This window comes from Corvus cornix, chromosome 19 (assembly GCF_000738735.6).
Source record: "Corvus cornix cornix isolate S_Up_H32 chromosome 19, ASM73873v5, whole genome shotgun sequence".
Classification (NCBI taxonomy): domain Eukaryota; kingdom Metazoa; phylum Chordata; class Aves; order Passeriformes; family Corvidae; genus Corvus; species Corvus cornix.
Genome location: NC_046348.1, coordinates 8,686,690 through 8,709,034, shown reverse-complemented (window position 1 = coordinate 8,709,034; position 22,345 = coordinate 8,686,690). Strand labels below are relative to the sequence as shown.

The following is a 22,345-nucleotide window of genomic DNA, read 5'->3' as shown; positions in this document are numbered from 1 at the left end:
TCATCACACTTGACAATGAGTTTCTTGCCCAAGATTGATGTCTGGATCCAAAATACTACACTTCAAAATATCTAAGAGAAGTTAATTAAGAGTATGTTAGCATCAGATAACACATATGTGGGATTATACATCTCTTGCTGTCACATTATTTATGTTCTCTAATATTACAGCTCACTGCTATTCAATCAAGTTACAAATCATAAAACATATTTAGAAAGCAGGTTGATCACAGACAAGTCATATTAGTGGAGATGAGCCAACATCAAACTGCCAACATAAAATATCGGTCTCCAAAGGTACAATTCCACAAACCCTGCTGGTTGTGCTCAGTCCTGGGAGTATTAAAGGGATTACTCACACAAGTAAAAGCTCTGTGCAGGAGTAAGGGGTTATGGAATTGAGGCTTAAGAGGACTTTTATTAACCCAAAAAGCAGACATTCAAGTGTTTTTTCATGTAGAAGCTGAGCACTTTTTAGTGATTTAAACCAATCCCAGAAGGATATAATTCATGGATAGTCCAAGGGAATTGTTAATCACTTGCATTTCCTATTTTTAAAGGAATGTCATTATTAATCATCTTATCAGTTTCCTTCTCTGGTACCTCTACTGAGCACCTATTGCTGTGTGAGAGCCACAGATGGACCTGTGTGCAGCATTTTCTGTGTAAATCCAACCTGACTTGTGTCACTGCATTTTGAATTTTACGTCTGCTGAAAACTCAAGTCCCTCTCCAAAAGTTCCAGGGTTTACCCAGTTTTCTGCTTCACCTACAAAATCCAAAGAAACACCAACCAACTGTATCACAACAGCAAAAGTTGTAACTATCCTGTAAACTTTTAACTGCTGCATTTGGGAATTCCAAGTCCTTTCCTGAGCAGAAAAAGATGCTTCATCTTCCAATTTTCATTTATATTTCTACAAAGGTACTAATAACCTTCTTCAGCGTGACCCTCCTTCACTTTATCCTTCTTGCAACTCAACTGGTAAAACAAATGGGCATTAATCCAGAATTTTTGGGGATCTGATAAACCTAAAACCTTGAGCAAAACAAAACCCTGTTCAATATAAAGATGTTTAAAATAAAAACCATTTCCTCCAGCATCCTGCAAGGAGCTCTGCCATGCAGCAGCTCTGCAAATCTCATGCTGAGAGACTGGTGCCTGCCCTTCTCTCATCCAGAATTGATCACTGCAGAGCTTTGGGCATTCCCATCTCTAAACAGACACACTCAAACCTTGAGCTGCTTGCAATTTGGCAGCTGCTGTTTCTAGCCCTACTGAAAAATTTAGGGATTTTCTTCAGTCTAATTTAAAAAAATAGTTCAACAGAACTCTGATTTTTAAAATATAGGTATCTGAAATGGGTTGTACTGCCTGTGATTCTGTTATATGAAATATTTGGTTGAACTCAAGGTAAAATCAAAACATAATCCACTGTGAAGATAATTCATCCATGACACATTCTTTTCTATCTAATTTTGTATCATTTAAAACCCAAAACCACTGACTTTCAGGAAATCATTTGGCATTAATGGTAAAGTTCCAGCCATAAAACAGACAAAGGATTTCCAAAATACCATGTCAGCATATGCCCCTAAAACACAGCACTTCTAACTCTAAAAAGAGTGCAGAGTAGCCTTTGAATGGGAATGTTTTTACACTACAGTACAGTGCATTATATTTCAGAAGGACAAAAAACGTTGTGGCTGAATAAGTGCTCCAAGGAATTCTGCACACATTGGAAGAACGCTGCACTAACACAACCTCCCTGGTCCTTGTAGGATGTGGGTTTTTCCCAGCAAGGCTGGAATTAGGCACATGCTGCAGACAACAAAGAAGCCTTTGCTTATTCACTTAAGCTCAGAACACATCTCTCAAACCAAAGCTGACTCTGTTTGGCCTTTCAAGTGCGAACCTATCATTTTCCTGTTTGATTTGGCATTAGTCAGAACCAGAATCCAGCTGCTCATGATATTTATTTATTCTCTGATTCTTCACTTTGTATCTTGGCTTCACAGAGTGATCCCAAAAGCTTGCAAAGGGAACACACAGGACAGAGTAGTGACAGTGACTGGGAGTAGTGGCAGCAGCTCAGTGGCACAGACCACTAGGAGGAAGTGGTATTACAAACTAGCCAATAATAAACCTTTTTTTCAGTAAGCAGAAAGCCTAGAAAAATACTTTTCTATATATTTATTGGCTTTCTTTTCCTTTCAGCTATGAAGTGCCTGCTCTAATGGAACATCATCTGTCTGTCAGACAAGCCCTGCTCAAGTCAAAAGGAAGGAAGTGTTGAGGTGGGCAATTACACAGCAGTGCAACAGGATGCTGCTTTCACCACCTCCTGAAAAACACAAATAGTTTCAAATTTATTTAACTGGAGCCATTTCCAAATGCTGTTTTTACAAGGCGCTTACAAGTTTCTGCCTAAAATTACACAAAGGTTGAATATTCCAAATAGTGCTGTCCTCAGTATCCAGGAAGAGTTTATGTTATGTCATAAATTCATGCTTCAAAATTGCAAGCTAATAAAGCAGCACAAGCTTGGAAAAGGTTTCCAGTTCCACTCTGTGCTGAAGTGGGGACATATAATTACACTAAACAAGGCAATGAGATTAGAAAGGTGAGATACTGCAAGCAGAGGGACATACACAGTCATATTGTAAAATAAAAACATAATTAAACAATCTTTATCTTTGCACCTGTTTTCTGCAATAACCTGCCTTATTTAAAGCAGTATTTAAAGCTGCTCCTCCTCTTACCTGTGCAAGGTAACTCAAAGAATTCAAATGGCATTGAGACAAGTTCAAGGGTGCACATAGAGGAAAAGTATGTTGTGCATATTTAGAGTTTTAAATATGATATAAAGTGCAACTCTGGTGTCCCACCTGAAGGTCCTTCACGTTTGGAAAGGGGATTCCGATGGTCACAACTGCCCTGGCATTCTCATCACAGAAATCCAGCCCCTCACTGACCTTCCCTCTGCACACAGCTATCAGGAGAGCTCCATCTGCAACAGGACAGGAGCACACAGATTATTCCAGGGAGGATCAGGAGAAGGTTTCACAAAAATGTTTCAAAGAGCTAAACTTAATATAGCATAATATACTGGCTGGAAAAGGTGAGTGGCTATAAAAATAGAGACTTGTTAGAAGGATGACATTATCTCCAGTTTGATCAATAATATTCTGATTTTGACTATCAAATAGCAAAATAATTTTACATTATATAATACAGTGGTAATTAAATATGCCAGAACAATGTGCATCTACAACAAAATGTTAAATGTTAAACCTTGAATTTTACTTGAAGAGTCTGCATCAACTATTCTGAACGTCTGAAAAATGTACCTTTTTCTCCTTTACTTTTGATTGCATCATAGTAGATTTTCAGCAGCTCATCAAAGTCACTCTTGGCCCCTCCCTGGGGCTCTGCAATGACTGTTTTAACATCCTCCAGGTTTCTCCACAAGCCAGTGTGCATCCAACGATCCTTTAACTTGTCCAGCATCTGAAAACCAACAGAAAAATCCATGCCAACCCCTTGGAACTGCTCAAATAAAGCAAACAAACATATTTCTTTCAGTAAAGTTATATTATTCAGCTTTTGAATTTGTAAATACAAGTTTTCCTACCATGCACAGAAACTCAGCTGTGCAGCACCTGGGAAACAGGGGGGGCACTTATTTTGCTAATTAGAAATAATGCAGATTTTTGAGTTATCAAAGCAAAACTCTCTAAACCTGTGACAGTGGCCACTAAAGAGCATCTTGTGGTATTCCTCAAAGCAGAGGAATGTTATCCGAAAAAAATGGAAGTTACCTGTTTCTCTGATTACCAAGAGATCCATAAGTAAGATCAGGAACAAATTCCAAATTAATTTGAAACAAGCCTTTATATTTTAAATTTCGAAAACATTTCAATTTTTGAAAATTTACATAGAGAAGTTGGGGGAAGAAATATTGATGTAGGATTTATCAGCCTCTCTGCTTCTTGAAGAGCTCATCAGCTTTGTTACACCTACCAAACTCTGAACTGTGCATATTTCACTCCAAACCAGAACATGTTCAATTCTTGCAAGCAAATAAACATGTTCCACATCTAATGCAAATAGTGAAAATGTGTGCTGCATTATAAAAATCAAAGGCTAAAATTAACACAGAGCCTGAAGTCAGCTAGGTGGGGATCATTTAGCAAATGCATCCATTTCTACAATGAGTTCTATCAAGTCAGGGAGCAAACAAGTCCCTCCTTCAGCTGCACAGCACTGCCTTTGAGACAAGAGCAAGGCAAGCAACACATTCCAGAGTGAACCAAGGAGATCTGGTTCAATGGACAGGATTAAATCCTTTCTTTCACCCTTTTGCTGTTCAGTGATCTTTAGCATGTTACTGACTCAGTGCAGTTACTGAGGTTCATATACAGAGGTTTAAATTCACAGATTCTTCAATAAGGGCTGTGCTCTTAATGTGTCTGCACTTCCCTCAACTCCCCTCCTGAAGACTTTTCCATATTTTGCTCCAGGCTACATAAACTCTCCATCTGGAACCTGCACTTGCCCTGGTGCATTCCTCCAAAAGCCACAGCATCCCTTCACTGCAGCCCACTTGTTTCCAGTGCACTCCAGCCAAGATCTCAGGATCTTGAAAGGGTAATTGTTACAAAAATAATCTGTCCCACATCCAAATACACAGTTGAAGTGCTACTGTGAAGCAGAACTAATGACAACTAATTGTTGTCACATTTGAAAATTTGTAGGAAACCGGTTACAAGGCCCTTTGCATTTTTCATGTCCTCAGCATTAAAGATTTGAACTCATTCTCTGACATTAAGAATTTGGATGGGTTCCTCACAAGAGGGGACAAATAGTCTGCTATTCTGCATTTTCCCTGCTTTGCCCCAGCCTCTGCTCAGGGAATTACTCTTGCTTTACTACTGATGTGACACCATTAGCAAGCAAGCATAGAGAGAGTAAGTAATGAGTAGTAGGAACAGTTTCCCCCCCCACACAGCTGTAACTGCAGAATAAATCATCTCTGCTAAATGTGTCTGTGCTCCTGTTTGTCCCCTTCCCTCCCAGCTCTGTCATTTCCTGGCAGCATCCTGTCTGTAATCTCTTTTTCTACAAAGGTTGTAATACTGTGACTGAGCAATGAGCGTCCATCTTGCCATCCCAGCCTGCCACTGTGGCCTCAGTTCTTGGATGTGATGTGGAGATAATTCTGGGAAAGCAAAGAATCAAACATATTACAGCTCTAAGTACATCCATTTGGGATCTGCCAGGGCCTGTAACATCATTAACTTCCCAGATTTCATTCCTCCTCCTGTGGAACTGGGGGCTGCCTGGGCCCCCACTCAGCAATCCCTGCTGAGCTGGCTCCTGGCACTGCCTGCTGCTTGCCAGGCATGCCAAGGGGAGCCCAGGGAGAGAACACAGACAGCAGATACTTGGGTAGAGCTGAATTTCACATTTACGTTCATAATAAAATTATCCATGCTTTCATTTCTAAGGGTCACTCACCCTGATTTTCTCCTCTCCTCTCATCCCACCCAGTGGTATTTCTCACCAACGCACCCCTATGAAATGTTCTTGCCAGAAGGGCAAGATCCCTCACAAAAATTCCTTAGACCCTCAATTCCACTGTATTCCTCTCATATTTGAAAGGAGTGAAACTCGTATTCATAGCTGCAAAGATGGCAGGAGAAAACCTTTACCCAAATTCTTAAGAAAACATCTGCTCTTTGTGGGTTCCCCAGCCCCTCCAGGCAGGTCTCTCTTGGACCACAAGAGCTTCAGGTTTCTTGTTTCATTGACAGCAACCATCACAACAGAAAATCTATGATTTTTGAGGGAAATATAGGAATTATTCATGAAATCTTTGGCAAGAATGGAGCAATTCATTTAATTCACACAACAGCTATTACCTCTTCCATTAATGGAGTTTGCTAGATATGGAAACTTTCCTTGCATCCACAAAAACACAGGACCCATGGTATGGACAGACACTAAAACAACAAGAATTACGGAGCTGACTGAATACAAATAAATAAAATATAGAACACACACATGCCTCAGAAGAGCCAGGAACCAAGTGCGGGTTTCTCATAAAAAATTATTTCACTTTGGGTTGGAAAAGTGCAAATGGGAGCAAGATCTAATGCCAGGAATCACAGGAAGGAACCATTAATGCCCCCAGTCAGTCACTCCTCCTACCCAAGGGAATAATAGTTCCTGCACTGGAAGGCAGCCTGCGTATATTTTATTAAATCCCTTAAAAATGGATTCTCAAATGGTTTATTAACAAATGGTCTTCCTCCAGGAGAGCAGAAAATCTTGTTAGAAAGAATCTGTCATCTTCCCATGCACTGAAGGATGTTTACTGGGATAGCTTTTCCCTTTTATTCCTTTCTGCAATTTAAAGACACCTGTAAGCTCTGATCCATAAAAACCTGGAGCTCAGTGTTTAGCTCTACCATCCATCTATGCCAGAATCCCCTTTTTAAGCAGCTTTTGAAGTATTCTGGAAGTTTGGGGAGGAGGGGAGCTGTTTTCTCACCATCTCCTTCCATTATGCTGCACTCCAAGGCCAAACCCTCCCATGTGTGCCCACAAAGGAGAAGCTTTGCCCCTTTCCATTTGCTGCTTTGTTTTACACAGTGCCAAAAATCACATTAGGGGGGCTCCCAGGTCATGAAACAAACCCAGAGATTTGTTTAATGTATTTTACCCTAAGGCAAGTTGATTGTAATTTCCAGCATTGGATCAAACTTGGGGAGTTAATTTCAGGTTGCTGGGGATGTGCTTTTCCTACAGGATCCATCACCTCCTGACAGGGAGTTGTGAAGTAGAAATTAGCTGAGAAGAGAGAAAGTCTAACAGAAAAATTCTGGCTTATTTTAGCTCTTGTCCTGCTAATTTCTTTACACAAAATATTCCTTAGATATTTTAGCATTGATTCACATCGATCACACCTTGCCAGCAGAGAAAAAAAGGTATCACAGAAATAATCCCTCCATCAAAAAGTTCTTGGGGAAGCAACAAAACACCTAAAAATATCCAAGGAAGCTCCAGAGTAGTACAGGACAAAAAGGATAATGACCTTAGCAGCACCTGACAGCAGAGTAAAGTAGCTCTGACTTTACTGGATAGTTTAACAACCCTTAACTATTTAACAACAATTATCAGTTACAACTGCATTGTGTCCTTGTGCACCTGTAAAACCACAAGCTGTCTTGTTTCCCCTACATTTATACAGCAACTGGACAAAAGGTATTCCAAGGTGAACAGAACTTACCCAAACGTCTTGTAACCCTCTTAAAAATCTGCCATTATACACTGAAATAACCCCACTTCTTCAAACTTTGCTATTTTTTCATCTTGGTTCTATGTAATGATATGAAGTTGCACTTTTCATTGTTATTCAAATATTCAGGTAGTTGGAGGAGAGAAAGGGAAGAGCCATTAGGTTTGTCTTAATAAAAATCACAGTATTGGCACCACTGTTAGTGCAAAAAGTCAGAGTTTCCCAAGGGACCACCACTGATCTAAAAGCCTTTTCCCAAGCAGAGCTCTTCCTGCGTTTGCTCCCAGGATTTTCTTTGTGAATAAGCACTGCTTCAAATCCAAGCGTGTCTCCAGTGGGCTGGAAACGTGTTTGAGGGGTCAAACAGAAGTTCTACAGGCAGGCAGCACAAAACTTCAGAGATGGCAACAGGAGCTGTGGCTGAGCTACTCCAGACTGGGCTCCCTCCAGGAGAACTTGGTTCTGGTAGAGCCAACATTTTTGTCTGCATGCACCGTCTGGGAATAAAAGGGAGCGACTGGGACTGAAAGGGAGCACTGACACAAACCAGGGCTCTCATCCCACCCACCAACATGGAAAGTGCCACAGAGACTCCCAGTGCTGCTCTAACCATTGCTCTGCAATGCTTGTATCTTGCCAGAAAAATAACAGGTGTCACAACCAAAGAGGCTTCTTTTTTTAACTCTGCAGCTACTGAAAACCCAGAAATTCAGAGACACTGTCAAAAAGAAATGCACTTCCCTTGTTTTACTACAAAATGTTTCCCACCATTTGAGCTGTCTGCAAAAAAACCAAGTACAGGTTTTTTTGTATCACAGAACAACTCAACCTCCACCTGCATCAGCTGCCTCCTCTCTTCCTTTCAGTAAAAATAAATATAAAAACAAAAAAACCCCTATCCACTCTGACAGGCCCTTCTGCAACTTTAAGCTGTTAGGCTGGAGGACATCATATTTTCCACTCAGGTAATCCTCTGATGATCTCAAGGCACAGATGTTTTTATAATGGCTCTAATTCCAGAGGTATTGCATTCCCTTTCAAAAGCTGCCAGGAGGATATTTGCTGAGTCAGCTGCTTACCTACAGCTGGAAGTTTTTGTTCCAATCCCTCTCCCTCCGGTCCCAGGAGAATCACCTGGATGAATGTTCTACTTCCATTATGAAAGGATGGAACTGTCCCTATATTAGTGATAATCCTAAAACATATTCAGTCATTAAATCAAGGCATTGCTTAAACATAGTGGCCCTAAATTCCTGTTATTTCAAAGGAACCCTGGAGAGTGTATCTGGCCAGACTTCACCCACTTTTTCTGGTATTACGGGTACCTATTAAATTAGCTTTTTCAAGCATTAAGATGGCTTGGAAAAGTAGAGAATTAGCAGAAATTATTTGACAGTTCTTGAACAAAAACTTTGCCAAAACTTGGTACCAAATGACCCAGAATCCTACAGGAAACTGAACTCCAGGAATATTGGAACTCTTCGCTTTGGGGAAAAAAGAAGACTTTACAAAGAGTTTACCACTGTGGGGTCATAGGATCACTAATTTATTCCATTTTCATCTTTAGTTAAAAAAACAAACAAACCCCAAAACAAAAGCCAACAACAGCAACAACAAAATATTCCTTTGAGGTTAAAAGTGAACAGAAAGGAAACAACAGAAGGAAGAAAGGAAACAGAGGGATGGAATGGGAATAAAAGATTGAAGGGACAAGAACAAACTGCCTGGAAGGATTGGTGTGAAAGGAAAACCGAGTTTCCTTCCAAAAATAGGAGGGAAAATATTTGGGCTAACGAACCAATAAAATCTAATGTCCATTATCCCCATCTGTCAAATCAATTCGGAACAGCACCCTCGAACTATTAAAAATAGCCCCATAAAAAGCTCAACAAGAGCAAAAGGGATGGAAAGCAAGCAAAACAACCCAATCACATTTATCAAAATCACCAAAAACATTACACACTTTGAGAAGGAGTAAAAGAATATTCACCTCTGGGCCACAAATCATTTACCCAACTGGTAGAAATAATTTACATTTCATATTTTTTCCTTCTTGATCACACCGTACACTTTTTCAAAAGGTCATTTTAATCATATTCTTCATCAAAAAAAGAGAAAAGCTTCAATTTTGCTCAACACCCAGACATTTGCACTGCTTTGGGTTGGGACTCCACCAGCCAAGAATAACTGAGGCCATTGAATTATTTAAGCAGTTGTTTGCACTCAATTAGATTTTCATGAAAGGTTAAGCAAGAGACTGATTCACAGCCCCTCCTCATGTTATGGGAGGGTTCTAACACAGGACAAGGTATTTAAAGTTCATTCATTTGAATGACTGAGCCAATACAAAATGTAAACATTTTTTCACAAGAAAAGGTATTTTAAACTTCAAATTTCATTTTCTCAACTTCCAAGTCTAACAAATTTCATTTCAAGAGAAAGTAAAAATATCTGTGGCAAAATATTTCATTTTTGAACTAAAATTTACTTTCAAAACAGAGCCTTAAATTCCCACTGTTAATCACCGTCCTCACCACATCTCCTGGGAAAAAGCTGCCCTGGATTGGAAATCTGTAGCACTGTGCTATTTCAGGAGATTTTTCACTTAATCTCTCTCACTATTTCCCCACAGCAGAAAATGAGTTTGAAGGATAGAACTTTAAAACCATGGAAGTGTGATTTTCAAGAACTTCCATGGAAAAAGGTGTCTTTTTAAATTGAGAAGCACTGTACTTTTCTCAAGGAGAATTTTAAACAAACATGAAATAAACCCAAATACTTCGGACCAAGAATGGTGTTGAGATCCCCACATATGGTGGGAAATGTGGGGTAAAACCTGTGCTCATCTACACAGACACTGCAGGGGAAATGAAAAAAAAGGAGGAGAAAAAAAAAAAAAAAGAGATAAAGCTACTGTGCAACTCAACTCCATAATTCAATGAAACCCTGACCATGGTGAAAAACTCTGTATTATGAACAAGATTCTGATCACCATGTGCACACTCCAGCACAATAAAAGGTGAATAATTCATCATCATTTTCAAAGGCAAAGTATGCATCACTCAACTTGGGGGCAGCACGGGGGATTTCACCGGTAGGATTTTTCTTTGGGGACAATGACAAAGTGCCGCTCACCAGCAGGAAACTGAAGCACTGAAGTGTGTTCCATGTGCCATAAATCAACACTGCAGCCACAGGATGTCTCTCTGGTACCAACATACCATCAATTTTTCAATAACCCCCTTAAATAATGGAAAACGTGAACGGCGACAACAGTAATGAAAAATGAAATGTTTTGCACGCCAAAGACTTTAGAATAACACAGTTAATATGTTGCTTCTACAGCTAAAGAAGCTTTTTTATAGAAATCTTCTCCCAAAAAACCCAACATGTTTGCCCCCCAAACAACCTGGAGAGTCTTTGTCCAGTCTTTGAGCTTGGTGGCAGCTGTTTAGGAACAACCTGGTTCAAAATAGGGTTTCTTTTGTGGTTTCAAAACTAACCAAGATAACAAGTTCTGTGTTCCAGGAACTGCTTGTACATCCACCCTAGGCTATCATTACACCTTCCCATTCCAGGGAGAGAAAAGCCTTCATGCAAAGAGACCTCTCCAGAAAAAAAATAATTTTTAAAAGGATGGTTTAGGTCCTGGTCTGAAATAAAAAAGAAAATTATTAACTGGCCATGGATGAAGTCAACATCTCCACTGCTGCCCTTCCCCAGCCAAAAGCCAAGCTCAGTCATCTCTGACCTCTTCGTGTTTTCAGAATAGAGGAAAAAAAATAATACAAGGTTGTCTTAGTGGCACATCAGCGGTGAAGCACAGAACCCCTGGGAAAACTGATCCAAAGGGAGGAGCAGCCTAATCCCAGGCCCAGGGCCAAGCACGGCCACGCTGCTCCCCCAGGAGCTGGGGACAGGCAGCTCCTGTCACTGGGAACCTGCCCCAGCCTGGCAGAGTGACAGCTCTGAGCTGCCTCTCCTCTCTTCCCCAAGCCCCGTGTCTCAACAGGAAATGCTTAATATCCCTCTACCACATATATTAAACAATTCCAAATAAATAAATAAGTAAGGTATTTCTTCCAAGTAGCCAACTTTATCCCTCCTCCCTCCTTCCCTTCTGTCACCCTAAAAAAAATTTAGAAATAAATAACAGACTTTTGTAATTCTTAGGAAAATAATTTCTCACCTCATGATCGTAAAAGTTGAAGACAAAGTTTTTAATATAGCACACTGCAAGTTGTTTGTTTCGAAATATTTTTGCTAAAAATCAAGCCACTAATGAGCTGTAAAATGAATCAAAATGCAACGAATACTCTTTAGAATACATCACTCACTAATTAAATGTTCTCACCAAGAAGCTTGCTTACCCAATCAGGAACTAAAACTGAGGCATGATTTTTCTAATTTTCTAAGACACAAGTTGATGGCTCCCAGACCTCCCAATGATGTAGAATTTCTCTGCATTTAAAATGGCCCAAGTATTCCTTTCAATACATTTAATATTCAGATTTTTGTATAAGCTGTTACACTGCTGATGCAGAACATGCTCCCTAAATATAACCTTTCCAGTTATTTTCTCTCATATCTGGTATTTTTCACACATGAAGAAGTCACATCTCTCCCACATCAGGCAGTGAATCTTTCACAGACATAGCAAAGGGACCAAGAACTCTGCAGGTTGTAAAGGTTCAGAAATAACCAGGGCAACATCACCTTCTTCTCAAAAACATAATTGATTATGGATATTATTCCCTGTTCACAACCGCCTTCTTTCCCTCTAATTAAAAGCTCCTGAGGAAAAAGACATGTTCACTCTGTTATTTACTATTAGGACTCCATCATTCACAGAGTGCAAACTTCTTGACTGTGAAAACTCATTTTCAATGCAGTTCCTACCTAAATGGGAGGAAAAATATGCAAGTAGAAAGTGTTAATTACAAGGGAAATTGGAGCATGTGTTAACGAGCTACAACAATTCAGCTTGCAGCACTTTGACAAGTCAGAGCTCAGAAGTGAGAAACAATAATAGATTTTTAGTTTACTTTCCTGATGCTGTCTGCTCAGGGTATTTAAATTAACAGTGTAATAAAATATTAAACTGCCCAGCTCTCAGGGTGTGAAATCCGCAGGCCAAACACTCATCTGCCAGCATGGCAGATAATTTTTTTAGACATAATATCCAATAATCTGCCACGACTGTCGCTCCGGATTGGGCTTTATCTGATGAGCAGCACCAGCAGCAAGGATCTGCTCTGTGTAAAAAGCAAGCGCCACAGGGCACCTGAATAATTGCACAGCCCTTGCTGGTCACCACAGCAGTTCAGCAAGTCATGAGCAGCCTGTTTGTTCATTCCTTGCAGCCTGTAATTCACAAAGAGAATGTGGGACCCAAAGCACACGTGGGAATTTCCCCCGGGCCGAGGAGAACATTCCAGCACAAGGAGGAACACAGTGGGAGGGAAGGGTCTCAGGGCAGGGACAGGTGCACAAGGACAGCAAACAGCTCCAATCCCATTGCTGCTGAGGCTCTGCACAGCACCAGGAGTCACAACAGGTCATTCCTTTCATATCACCTCACCCACATTTCCAGTCACCCAGAATATTCACCCAAGTGCCTCTCCAGTTATTTAGTTAATTCACAGTCAGACAGAGCCAGTTAAGGATGCTGCAAACTCACACCAACAGCTTCAGAACATCAGCCATAGTGAAAAAAATCAGAATTTCCAAAGGAGGATCTTTACAGATTCTCCAATTACAGTCAACCACTGGAAAACATATTTAAAAGAAAACAGAAACATGAAAATGTTTCATCCCTGAGACTGGGGGGAAAAAAAAAAAATCTTGAATGCGCAATATCATCTCTTCCCTTGAGCTGTCTGACACTTCTCTGACCTCCTGATGAGCCACCTCAGTTCACAAGGCCACCTGGAAACTAACTAGGAAAAAAATGAATATAAAGGATAAATCTTTTCCTTTGTTCAGGAGATCCACAGAATAGCACAAGAACAGTCACGGGGAAAGGGGGAAGAACCTAGACATTCAGCCACAGGCTCCTGGATCATCTCCTCTAAGGTCTCAAAGCATCTCTAACATTTGGATTGTCTTCTAATTTCCCAGAAATCAGGAAAATCACTCCATAATTGGTGTGTACATCTATGATCCTGTCATACAATTTAAGAAGGAAAACACATTTTGCAATTATTCAGATTGTCAGTTATCCCCAAAGGCTAAATTTTACCTTGGCCTGCTGTTGGTAACCAAGCAGTGGGGAAAAAACAACCACCAAAAATTACAAAATTCAGACAACTCAAGGTAAAAAAATTCTAAGTGAAAACCTTGTAATAAATCACTATAAAAGTTTAGGAAAACTTCAACTACCCAACACTTCAGTTATTCCTTTGCATAATCCAGCTCTATTCTGGCTGTGAGTTTGCTGTAGCCTCTGCAATTCCACAAGAAATGATCCTGCCAGGGTGTGAACTGCCAGCTCCATCTGCAAATTTAGTTTGGCAGAGTTTGATTGAACTGATGACATTAAAGATAAATATTATATACCTGGTTATACAAAAACTCTTATTCCAATTATTTTTGTATGGACTTTATTATTCCTTCTGCTACTGTTTTATTCTATTTGAACCAATTTCACAATAGTGCCCAAGACAGCAAAGTGTTGTGAGGGAATGGTTAAAATCTTCCCTCTCACACAGGGAGTTTTACAGACATTTCTATGCCCAAGTCAATGGGAAAACTGTAGACTTCAGGAATCACATTAAGATTTACAGGAGCTCTTGGAGCTCTCAGAAGACACCTCAGATAATTCTATTTTTAGATGACTGTGAGAACCTCAATAGCTAGACAGTTTATATGACTGATATTGGAATGATGGAAAATAGAGAATTAAACTGAAAGTAGATACTGTATATGATTAATGGGAGAAAAAAACCCCATAAAACATAAAGAAGTTGAGATAAAGTTCAAAAAGAAAACTACCAGCGCAGGGGAAGAGCAAAAAACAAGCAATGAAGAAATAATTACAGACAAGTAAAACGAAATTCTATCTATGTTTATTAGGTGCAAATGTTGAAATGAGTAATGTGGGAGCCATTAGAATTCAGCTTTTCTAGAGCACATTTTCCCCAAATCATGTCCCATCAGATAGAAATCACTTCCCTAAGATTTCCATCAGAGGCAAGCCAAAGGCCCAGCTTTAGAACCTGGCAAGGAGCCTTTTCTTCCAAAGAGAAATAAACCCCCAAGGGGTCATGGTGGTGTCAGAGCCCTTCTCAGGGGCAGCCACCAAAACAACTCCTGGCACTTCCAAGGCACTGCACAGTCCAGAGTGCCAGGACAAGCCCCAAGTGCTCTTCAGGGGTTGTTTAATTACTGCTCCCTCACTCTGCTCTCCTTTTAGGCTCCACACAGAGGCAGAAGGATGCCAGGACTCTGTCCCTAAAGCCCTCTCCTGGTTTTGGGGTCTCTCACCTGCTGTCACAGCACCACTGCAGCTGTTTGGCTCAAACCAATGAGGCTTCTGGAGTAAGAGGAAACCTCTCCCTTGGGAGCAGAAAGCAAATGCTGGGCAGAAAGTGAGCATCATTATTAATTTACAATTATTTCGTAACTTACTCCTGAAATGCCAAACCTGTTTAAAGGCCTCTTTCCTTTCCATCCCAGTGATGCTGGGCATTAGCTGCAGTCAAAACATCTAAAACTGGATGACACACTGAAACATTCTTGTTTCTTGTAGCATTTTAAGGCTGTAACTGTGTCAATTACATTTTCTAACATTAAAATTATGCAGAAAGTTAATGCTGATGTAACTTTAAAGAAGAAATTTCTGTCACAAACCACGTGAACAGATCCCTACACCCTGCAAATATTTACACACAGGAGTAAATCTCTTCTTCAAAGCACTCCTACAGCTGTCAACAGGAACATCAAGGAGAATTTTACTCTTGATGAAGCACTTATCCCTGCATATAGTACAGGGACAAATACACCTAAGAGAAAAAGTTCAGCGTTTCCATGGAACTTAGTAGATAATTCCTCACATAAGCCCTGCACCACAGAGTCCCCATCTGTGGTGCAAAGAACTATTTTCCTATTTAATTTCAATTTCACCTTTTAACTGCACAAACCTAATGGTTTCCAATTTTTCCTCCATACACATTACAAGCAAAAAGACGCTGTGGAATGTTTTTCTCTTATCTGGATATTGTCATTTTACTGTCTCAAACTTCTAAAAACAAGCTTTTGGCTAGGGAGGAAATCAGTCAGCATCAGACCTAGTGGGGAAACCCTGCACTTGCTCAATGTCTGTGGCTCTTACATAGTTCCAGATGTTCAGAACATTAATAATGCACTAACTCAAAACCTCTTTTTGAAACTTTAGAATGTGCAAATTGCATTAAAACCTCTTTGCCCTCATTAATGGTATTGTTACAATCCCAGTACTCTGGAAAATGTTTTTTGGCATTTGTTTAACTTCGTGATATTGCCATTTACTCATTTTAACAGCCAGTGCTCAAATCTTAATGCTTTTAATAGGCTGGGCTAAACAGACTACCATCCTTTGGAAATTTATTGAAGTAATTTATTAAATAAATAAAAGTTGTCTGAAGACAGCATTGCTGTTTTATTGATGGCAGAAAAACTGGGGTTTTTATAATTTATTTACAAACCCATGTTTTAGGAAAGTTTTAGAAATGAAAGTATTGTTTTTTTCAGAGTTCTATTCATTGTCTGTCACTGAAACACTTCTTGAAAAAAAGGATTTCTACCAATCTCATGTATCTCAGTAAGAAAAGGCTCTGTCTGAAATGAAGAGCCAGACATTGAGAATTAATCACGAAATGATATCCCTCCCTCAGCCTGTCATATCTGAGGGTGCCGCATTTACATCAGGCCAGGGTTTAAATCCATGTGGATACAGCCAGAGGTTAAACTGAGGTCCCTCCTGTTTATCCCAAATAATTTCCCTGAACCTGAAGATTCTCAATCTGTTGAAATGAGCTCCACACTGCTCACAGAGTTAATTAATATTGTTAATTCCTGCCTGTCTGGAGCTGTGTGAGGGTGCCAAGAATGGTTTGTCAGCACAAGGGCAAACAACACCTGCCTGAGACTCCACTGCAGGTTTGGTGGATACCTTACACAGGGAAAGGGAGCCAAGCAACAAAGAGAGGAGTTCCAGTCCAAAGGGATTTGCTGTCACCCAATCCTGGCTGTTCCCACTCAAGAAAACATGATCAGCCCAGAGGGCAGGAAAATGGGATGAGACTGACAGAGCTTGAACTCTGAACTAGCAGCTCTTAAAATTATGAGACAAATAAAAATTCAAATGTGGAATTTAGCATTTATTTTTGCAAGTGGCAAAAGTTGCTGTATATCATCACTACAACCTCACCCCAAAATTCTCAAGGAAAACAGCCAGTGGAATGCAGCATTAATTGGGTACTGCTAATTCATGCAAATTATGCCACCCTCCTAACTCACATGGCACAATTTACGATCATGGAATAGTTTGGGCTGCAAGGAATCTTTAAATGTGATCCAGTCCAACCTCCCTGCAATGAGCTTGGGTTTTCAAGCAAAGAATTCTTATCAGTTCATAAGTTTTCCTGTTGAACACACTCATTTCAAACCCTCTCCAGCAACAACTGTAAAAATTTTCCTTCCAAGTGTTGACTCCTCAATTAGCAGATCGAATTAACCAACAAAGCCTCGAAGGAAAACACAACAAACCAAACCCACCGACATTAACATCATTGTCCAAAGCTGCTTTCGTTAAAAAAAAAAAAAAAACCAAAACTACTAAGAAAGGTCAGTTAATTCATCATGATGGATTATCACTAAAATTTATAAGCATTAGCATTTTTCTCCTTGCTGGATACCCTGACTTTGATATGACACATATTGAATGAATCATCTAAGATGCAGGCACCAGGCAAGATATATCTTAATGCAGACAGGTCGGCAACATGAGCCCTAATGGGCCTTATCTTAATCTTGTTTAAAAGCATCTTAGATTTCTGAGCAATCTTTTCACCTTCTGATATTCTCTTTTATAGAGTGTTTTTGCTGGACTTGCTACTGATTTTCACATAAATGCATTTTTGTTGCATAGTATCACCAGTTTTAGGAGCCTTAAAAATGATCAAAGTTTGGAATTTAGTGAATGTTAAGATCAAGCTGATTTTTAAAAAAGTCAGTGTGCCCCAACTCCAACAGTGACATTAAAAATTTCCATGTTGTTTGTGATTTTTCCCAAGTGAACCATGACACCTATCAAATGTGGGGGTGTACAGCTAATGAATTGTTTTCCCATCCATATATTTTTCTCTATGGCACTATTAACTCCAGATATTTGCCATACATCTATTTTAAATAATCACTCTTCAATTAAAAATATATTTACTCAAATACCTGATTAAGATAAAGGGAAATTTCTCTACTACTGCTTTTTTCCACATTCATATTGCATCTAGTAATTCCAAACTGAAATCCAACGTACATACCTAACTAAATTCCAGCTCCATCAAATTACCTGGATAGAAGGTACTTAAAATACAGAGCATTGTCCTCAGCCTTCCAGATATGGAAAAAACCCTTTATTTTTCACTTATTCCAAAGTTGAAATTTCAATTCATAGAACAGGTTGAGCCATCAAAAAATCTGCTTAACTCATAATAGTGAGGTTCATGACCATGTGTATTAATCAGATCTTGACAGCCTTGAAAAATTCCTTTGAAGGCTGCAGTTTTTTAAAGAGAGGCAGCAATTTCCTGTGAAAATCACTTTTGAAATGCAAATATTCTGTATGATGATGAAAGAAAAATACCTTGTTTTCCCTGTACTAATATACTTACATTATTCTGTATTTTCAACATATTAATCTCAGACTTAAAGGCAACCCATTCCCAAATAAAAGTAGTAGAAAGAAAAAGGGCATCCATAGAAAAATATTGGCAATGTGATTTTAAAATATCATCCTTCAATTGTCTGCAATTTCTATTTATCAATACTTTGCTGGGCTCAGGGAAGTGTTCCCACAAAGAACAGAACACACTCAGCGTGTCCGGGGTGACCTTTCAGTGAGGCAGAAGGGCAGGGGAGGGGGAAGGCTTCCAGAGCTGGCCAGCAATTGTTTTCCTCCTTTATTAAATGTCATTACAAAGTCTCTCTCTACTTGCAATTCACATTACTATTCTCATAAAAACTTTCATAAATATTTGTCAGGTCTGGATATGGAAGATCAACTGTTCAACATGACACACTTGGAAAGATAACACTGGAAACTGAAAGATGCTCCAGTTACATTCTTAAATAAATTGGAGATTTCTTGTCAGATCATTTCCTTTGCATGAAAGTGCACAGTTTTGTGGGGTTAAATAAATTTATGGTCAGAAATCTGCTTTTTTCAGTGGCTTACATTACCCGGTCTGATGTGGTCACCTAATGGTTACTGTCAGGAATTGCACTGTGGTTCCAATTCCTAAAGACACCCAGGCAAGAAACAACCCTCCCTTTGCAGCCTGCCAGCTAAATAACAAAATATGAAGGGTTTGCAAAAAAAGAACAAATAGTTTTTATTTCATTTTGTAAAATATTCTCTGTTTAGGAACCTTAGAGATGAGGGGAAAGTCTAAAATTCTATTTCCATCATTTTGGGGTTTTTAATAATTTGGTAGGACTTTTTTTGGGGGGTTTTTTTGAGAGGTTTTTTGTGTTTTGTTTAAGATGATTTTTAAAAATCATAAATATTTAAAATTTTAGAAGTCACACCTGTGGCAAGCATTACAAGAAAAATGAGTGTGAGCTACAGAATTATAGTGCAGGTTTATATTCCTGTTCCTGACCATAAACAACAGTAACAACAAATAGAGAAGAAAGCAGAACTACTGGGAGATCCAGATTAACCATAATTAGATATCTGTTGTCAGTGAAATTAGATATTACATAAGTTTGAAATGGAGAAATTTGATTCCTTTCAGCCAATATCAGTGAGCAATTCCCCTGACTAAAGAAAAATACACTCCAATCTCCAATGCAGTGAAATGGAACAAGAAACAAGGGAAGGAGAAATTAACTGGATGAATTCTGCATTCTGATAGCATAGAAAGAACATGCAAAGGCATTCTTGCTGCTGAGTTATACAGAAAGTATTATTTCATGATGTGATTTTTAATTTTTTTCTTAATAAACAGTTTCCAAACCTTCAGGGAAACAACATAAGGAAAAATAATGGATCTGGCTGGGTTTTTGTTAATGCTAATTGAAACAATTATCTGTGTTAATAAGAACATCTGTTGAGAAAAACCAAACATGTTCGCCCATGAAAACAAACCTGAATGCCAAGAAGTAACAATATAATCCCACTGCATTATTACAATACATTTATTTGATAAACATTTCTCTATGTTGATGCATGAAACTGAAGATCACACAGTGCATTTTCAAAGGTGTGTGGTTTCAGGGGAAGAAAGGGAATTCAGATTTCCTTACCTTATAGGATGGCAAAAAGCACAAAATTCCTTGGCCAACTGTCTGACAAACTGAAAGCAGCAGTGCTCCCACCTCATCCTGGAACTCGAAGGTCTCTGTGTGCTGGAATGTTGCACACAACTTCCGCCCATTGGGGCCTGCTCCAACAGTGCCAACCCAAACCTGGGGTGTTCCACATGGAAGAAGTTAATTCTAAACCAGGCTGGATAAATTACATCAGGTTCAGTAATGACATTTTAAGTGTGAAAGAAATATTGAGCTATTTCTTTAATTCATTTCAGTACTTAAAGTGCAGTAATTGATATGAGACGGCTGTTACCAATATAGCATAACTTTACCTTTTCCAAGAAAATGTGTCTCTTTATTCATTTGAAAATGTCCTTTTCTATTGCATTAAGCCAAGCAACAGTCTAGACATTTCTTTTAACTGACAGAAGGGGTTTGTCATCACTTTTACTTGGGTTTTGTACCATGGGCAGCATTAGAGCTCAGGAGAGGGAAAACCACGGCCAGGTTACCTGGGAATTCCGGATAACGTGATTCGCCTCCAGCTGAATGGAAAACTTCACACCAAGCTCTGAGGAAAAGGAATCCATGGGAGAGAGTGTGCCTGATGTCAGAACAATTGTTCTAACTTCATTTAAGTCAGAAAAAGCCTAGGTGGGAGAAAGAAAAGCAGAAATTTAGAAAATCAACACAATCACTTTTAGATCTGATATGTATTTGTTATCACCCCGATTATTTTAGGCTTTCTTCACACTCAGCTCACCACAGCAGGGTTCAAGCACCAAAAATTCAGCATGTGGACAAGGGTTTTCTGCCTTGAACTCTTTTTGTGCTTAGGCCTTGTGAAGAAGGAACTTGTATCTGCATCATCATGCTGGTTTTCACTCATCCAGGTGTAAGTTTGTTGTAGAGCAACCCTGTAATCATCTGCAAATCTATACAGAGATAGAGAAATATCAGTAAAAACTACAATTAAGCAATCAAACTGTGAGCATTCAGCTCATAAATGTTAGACCTGACCTGCTGTTATCTTTGAAGAGACAGGAAAGGACCATGAACAAGCCTTTGAGCACTATCTGTGTTGCAGGGCTCACAACTGGCACCTCAATAAGTTCCTCTCTCCCATACATAGACACTTTTTCTTCTTTTTCCAGGACAGTGGCAAGGTGTTTCTGTAAGAGACAAATTCCATATTAACAACACTTTAAGTGACTTCTCAAAACCAAAGTTAACTGTCAGCTCACTGCTTTAAAAGTTCATTTTAAATACCTATAAAGTCAGAGGGAAAGGGGCAAAGAAGGGCCAAGGGAAAAGGAAAAATGCTCTCAATTCTTAACAATGCTTTAACATATCTGGCTTACACAGAAAGGAGCGGTAAACTTGAAAATAGGGTAAAACCATTTCAACAGTCAATAAAAATGCTGGATAGAAACAGGAAAAACTGTCACTGGCTCAAATGGTTCAATTTAAATAATTGTATGTGATCAATTGTATCCTTCAAAACATTGATTCTCCACAAATTCCAGCAGCTCGAGTGGATTACTCCCAGTTTTCAACAGGAATCATTTTCAGACAACTTTTCAGCATTGCAGTAAATTAAAAGATCTGTTTGCATTTAACTTATGCACATTTTAAGATGTTTAACGCCACCAATATTATGCATTGTGGTGCTCGTTTATACAGCACACAACATTACCTGTAAAATGGGAAAACTAATCCCAGTTATTCCCATTTTGTGCAAAAAGTTGAGCATTTCTTTGCCACTCCACACCTTACAGGCAGTTTCATAGGCTCTCTCTACCAGCTGCCCAAAGCTGTCCTGCAACCAGCTGAAAAAGAAAAAGCAGCAATCATCTCAGCATTGATTTCAGAGATTTAGAGATACTTTCCACGTACAAACCAAACCTCAAAAATTGCACCAGACTTCTAAGATGATGATAAATGTTTTACTACATGGAAGTAGAGAGATTCTGCTTTTCCTTTATGTCTGCTTTTCACTGTTGAACTCCTACAAAACTGCTCTGAATGCAGCTCATTGAAGTGAGAATAAAATGTCTCCCCACATGTTTATACTTTATATAATACCTTTATAATAAAGAAAAGGAATCAAAATATAATTTTCTCTTATGATATGTCAGGCTCATTCAAGCAAGACTTCTGCTGTATATCTAAAGCCACTCATCACTGCTCCAACTGATGCAGGTTGGTTTATCATCCCTGTCAACTGCTGACTTTCCAATTAAGAACAAATCCTGAGGCATGAAGTGAACACTTTTAATATTTACACATACAAAGGAAAGTGAGGCAATAAAAAGTGCACATTTAAGCCTACCCACAGGTATTGGCAACTGCTGCAACTTGAAGGGGAAGCAGAATTATAATTGTAACACAATGCAAAATGTGATTGACTGCTAAAAACACGAGCTAAACATGGAGATTATCTCATTTGTGGCAGAGCTGAAATTTTCTCTAAGTGACCATGTCCTCCTTCGTCCCTGCAGTACCACAAGACCTTGTCTCTGTCTACAA

General features: G+C 39.2%; 1 protein-coding gene across 2 annotated transcripts in view; it reads right to left on the bottom strand.

Annotated features, from left to right (window-relative positions):
- Positions 1-22,345, bottom strand: part of BRIP1 (BRCA1 interacting protein C-terminal helicase 1) — a 47,370-nt gene that overhangs the window by 12,685 nt on the left and 12,340 nt on the right. For both annotated transcript variants that reach the window (XM_010402334.3, XM_010402335.3), the window contains exons 10-16: positions 21,513-21,645; positions 20,837-20,988; positions 20,580-20,751; positions 20,329-20,466; positions 19,811-19,972; positions 3,351-3,510; positions 2,889-3,010 (exon numbers count right to left, since the gene is read on the bottom strand). In XM_010402334.3, coding sequence (XP_010400636.1) covers positions 2,889-3,010; positions 3,351-3,510; positions 19,811-19,972; positions 20,329-20,466; positions 20,580-20,751; positions 20,837-20,988; positions 21,513-21,645 — 1,039 coding nt within the window. The remainder of the gene's footprint in view (positions 1-2,888; positions 3,011-3,350; positions 3,511-19,810; positions 19,973-20,328; positions 20,467-20,579; positions 20,752-20,836; positions 20,989-21,512; positions 21,646-22,345) is intronic.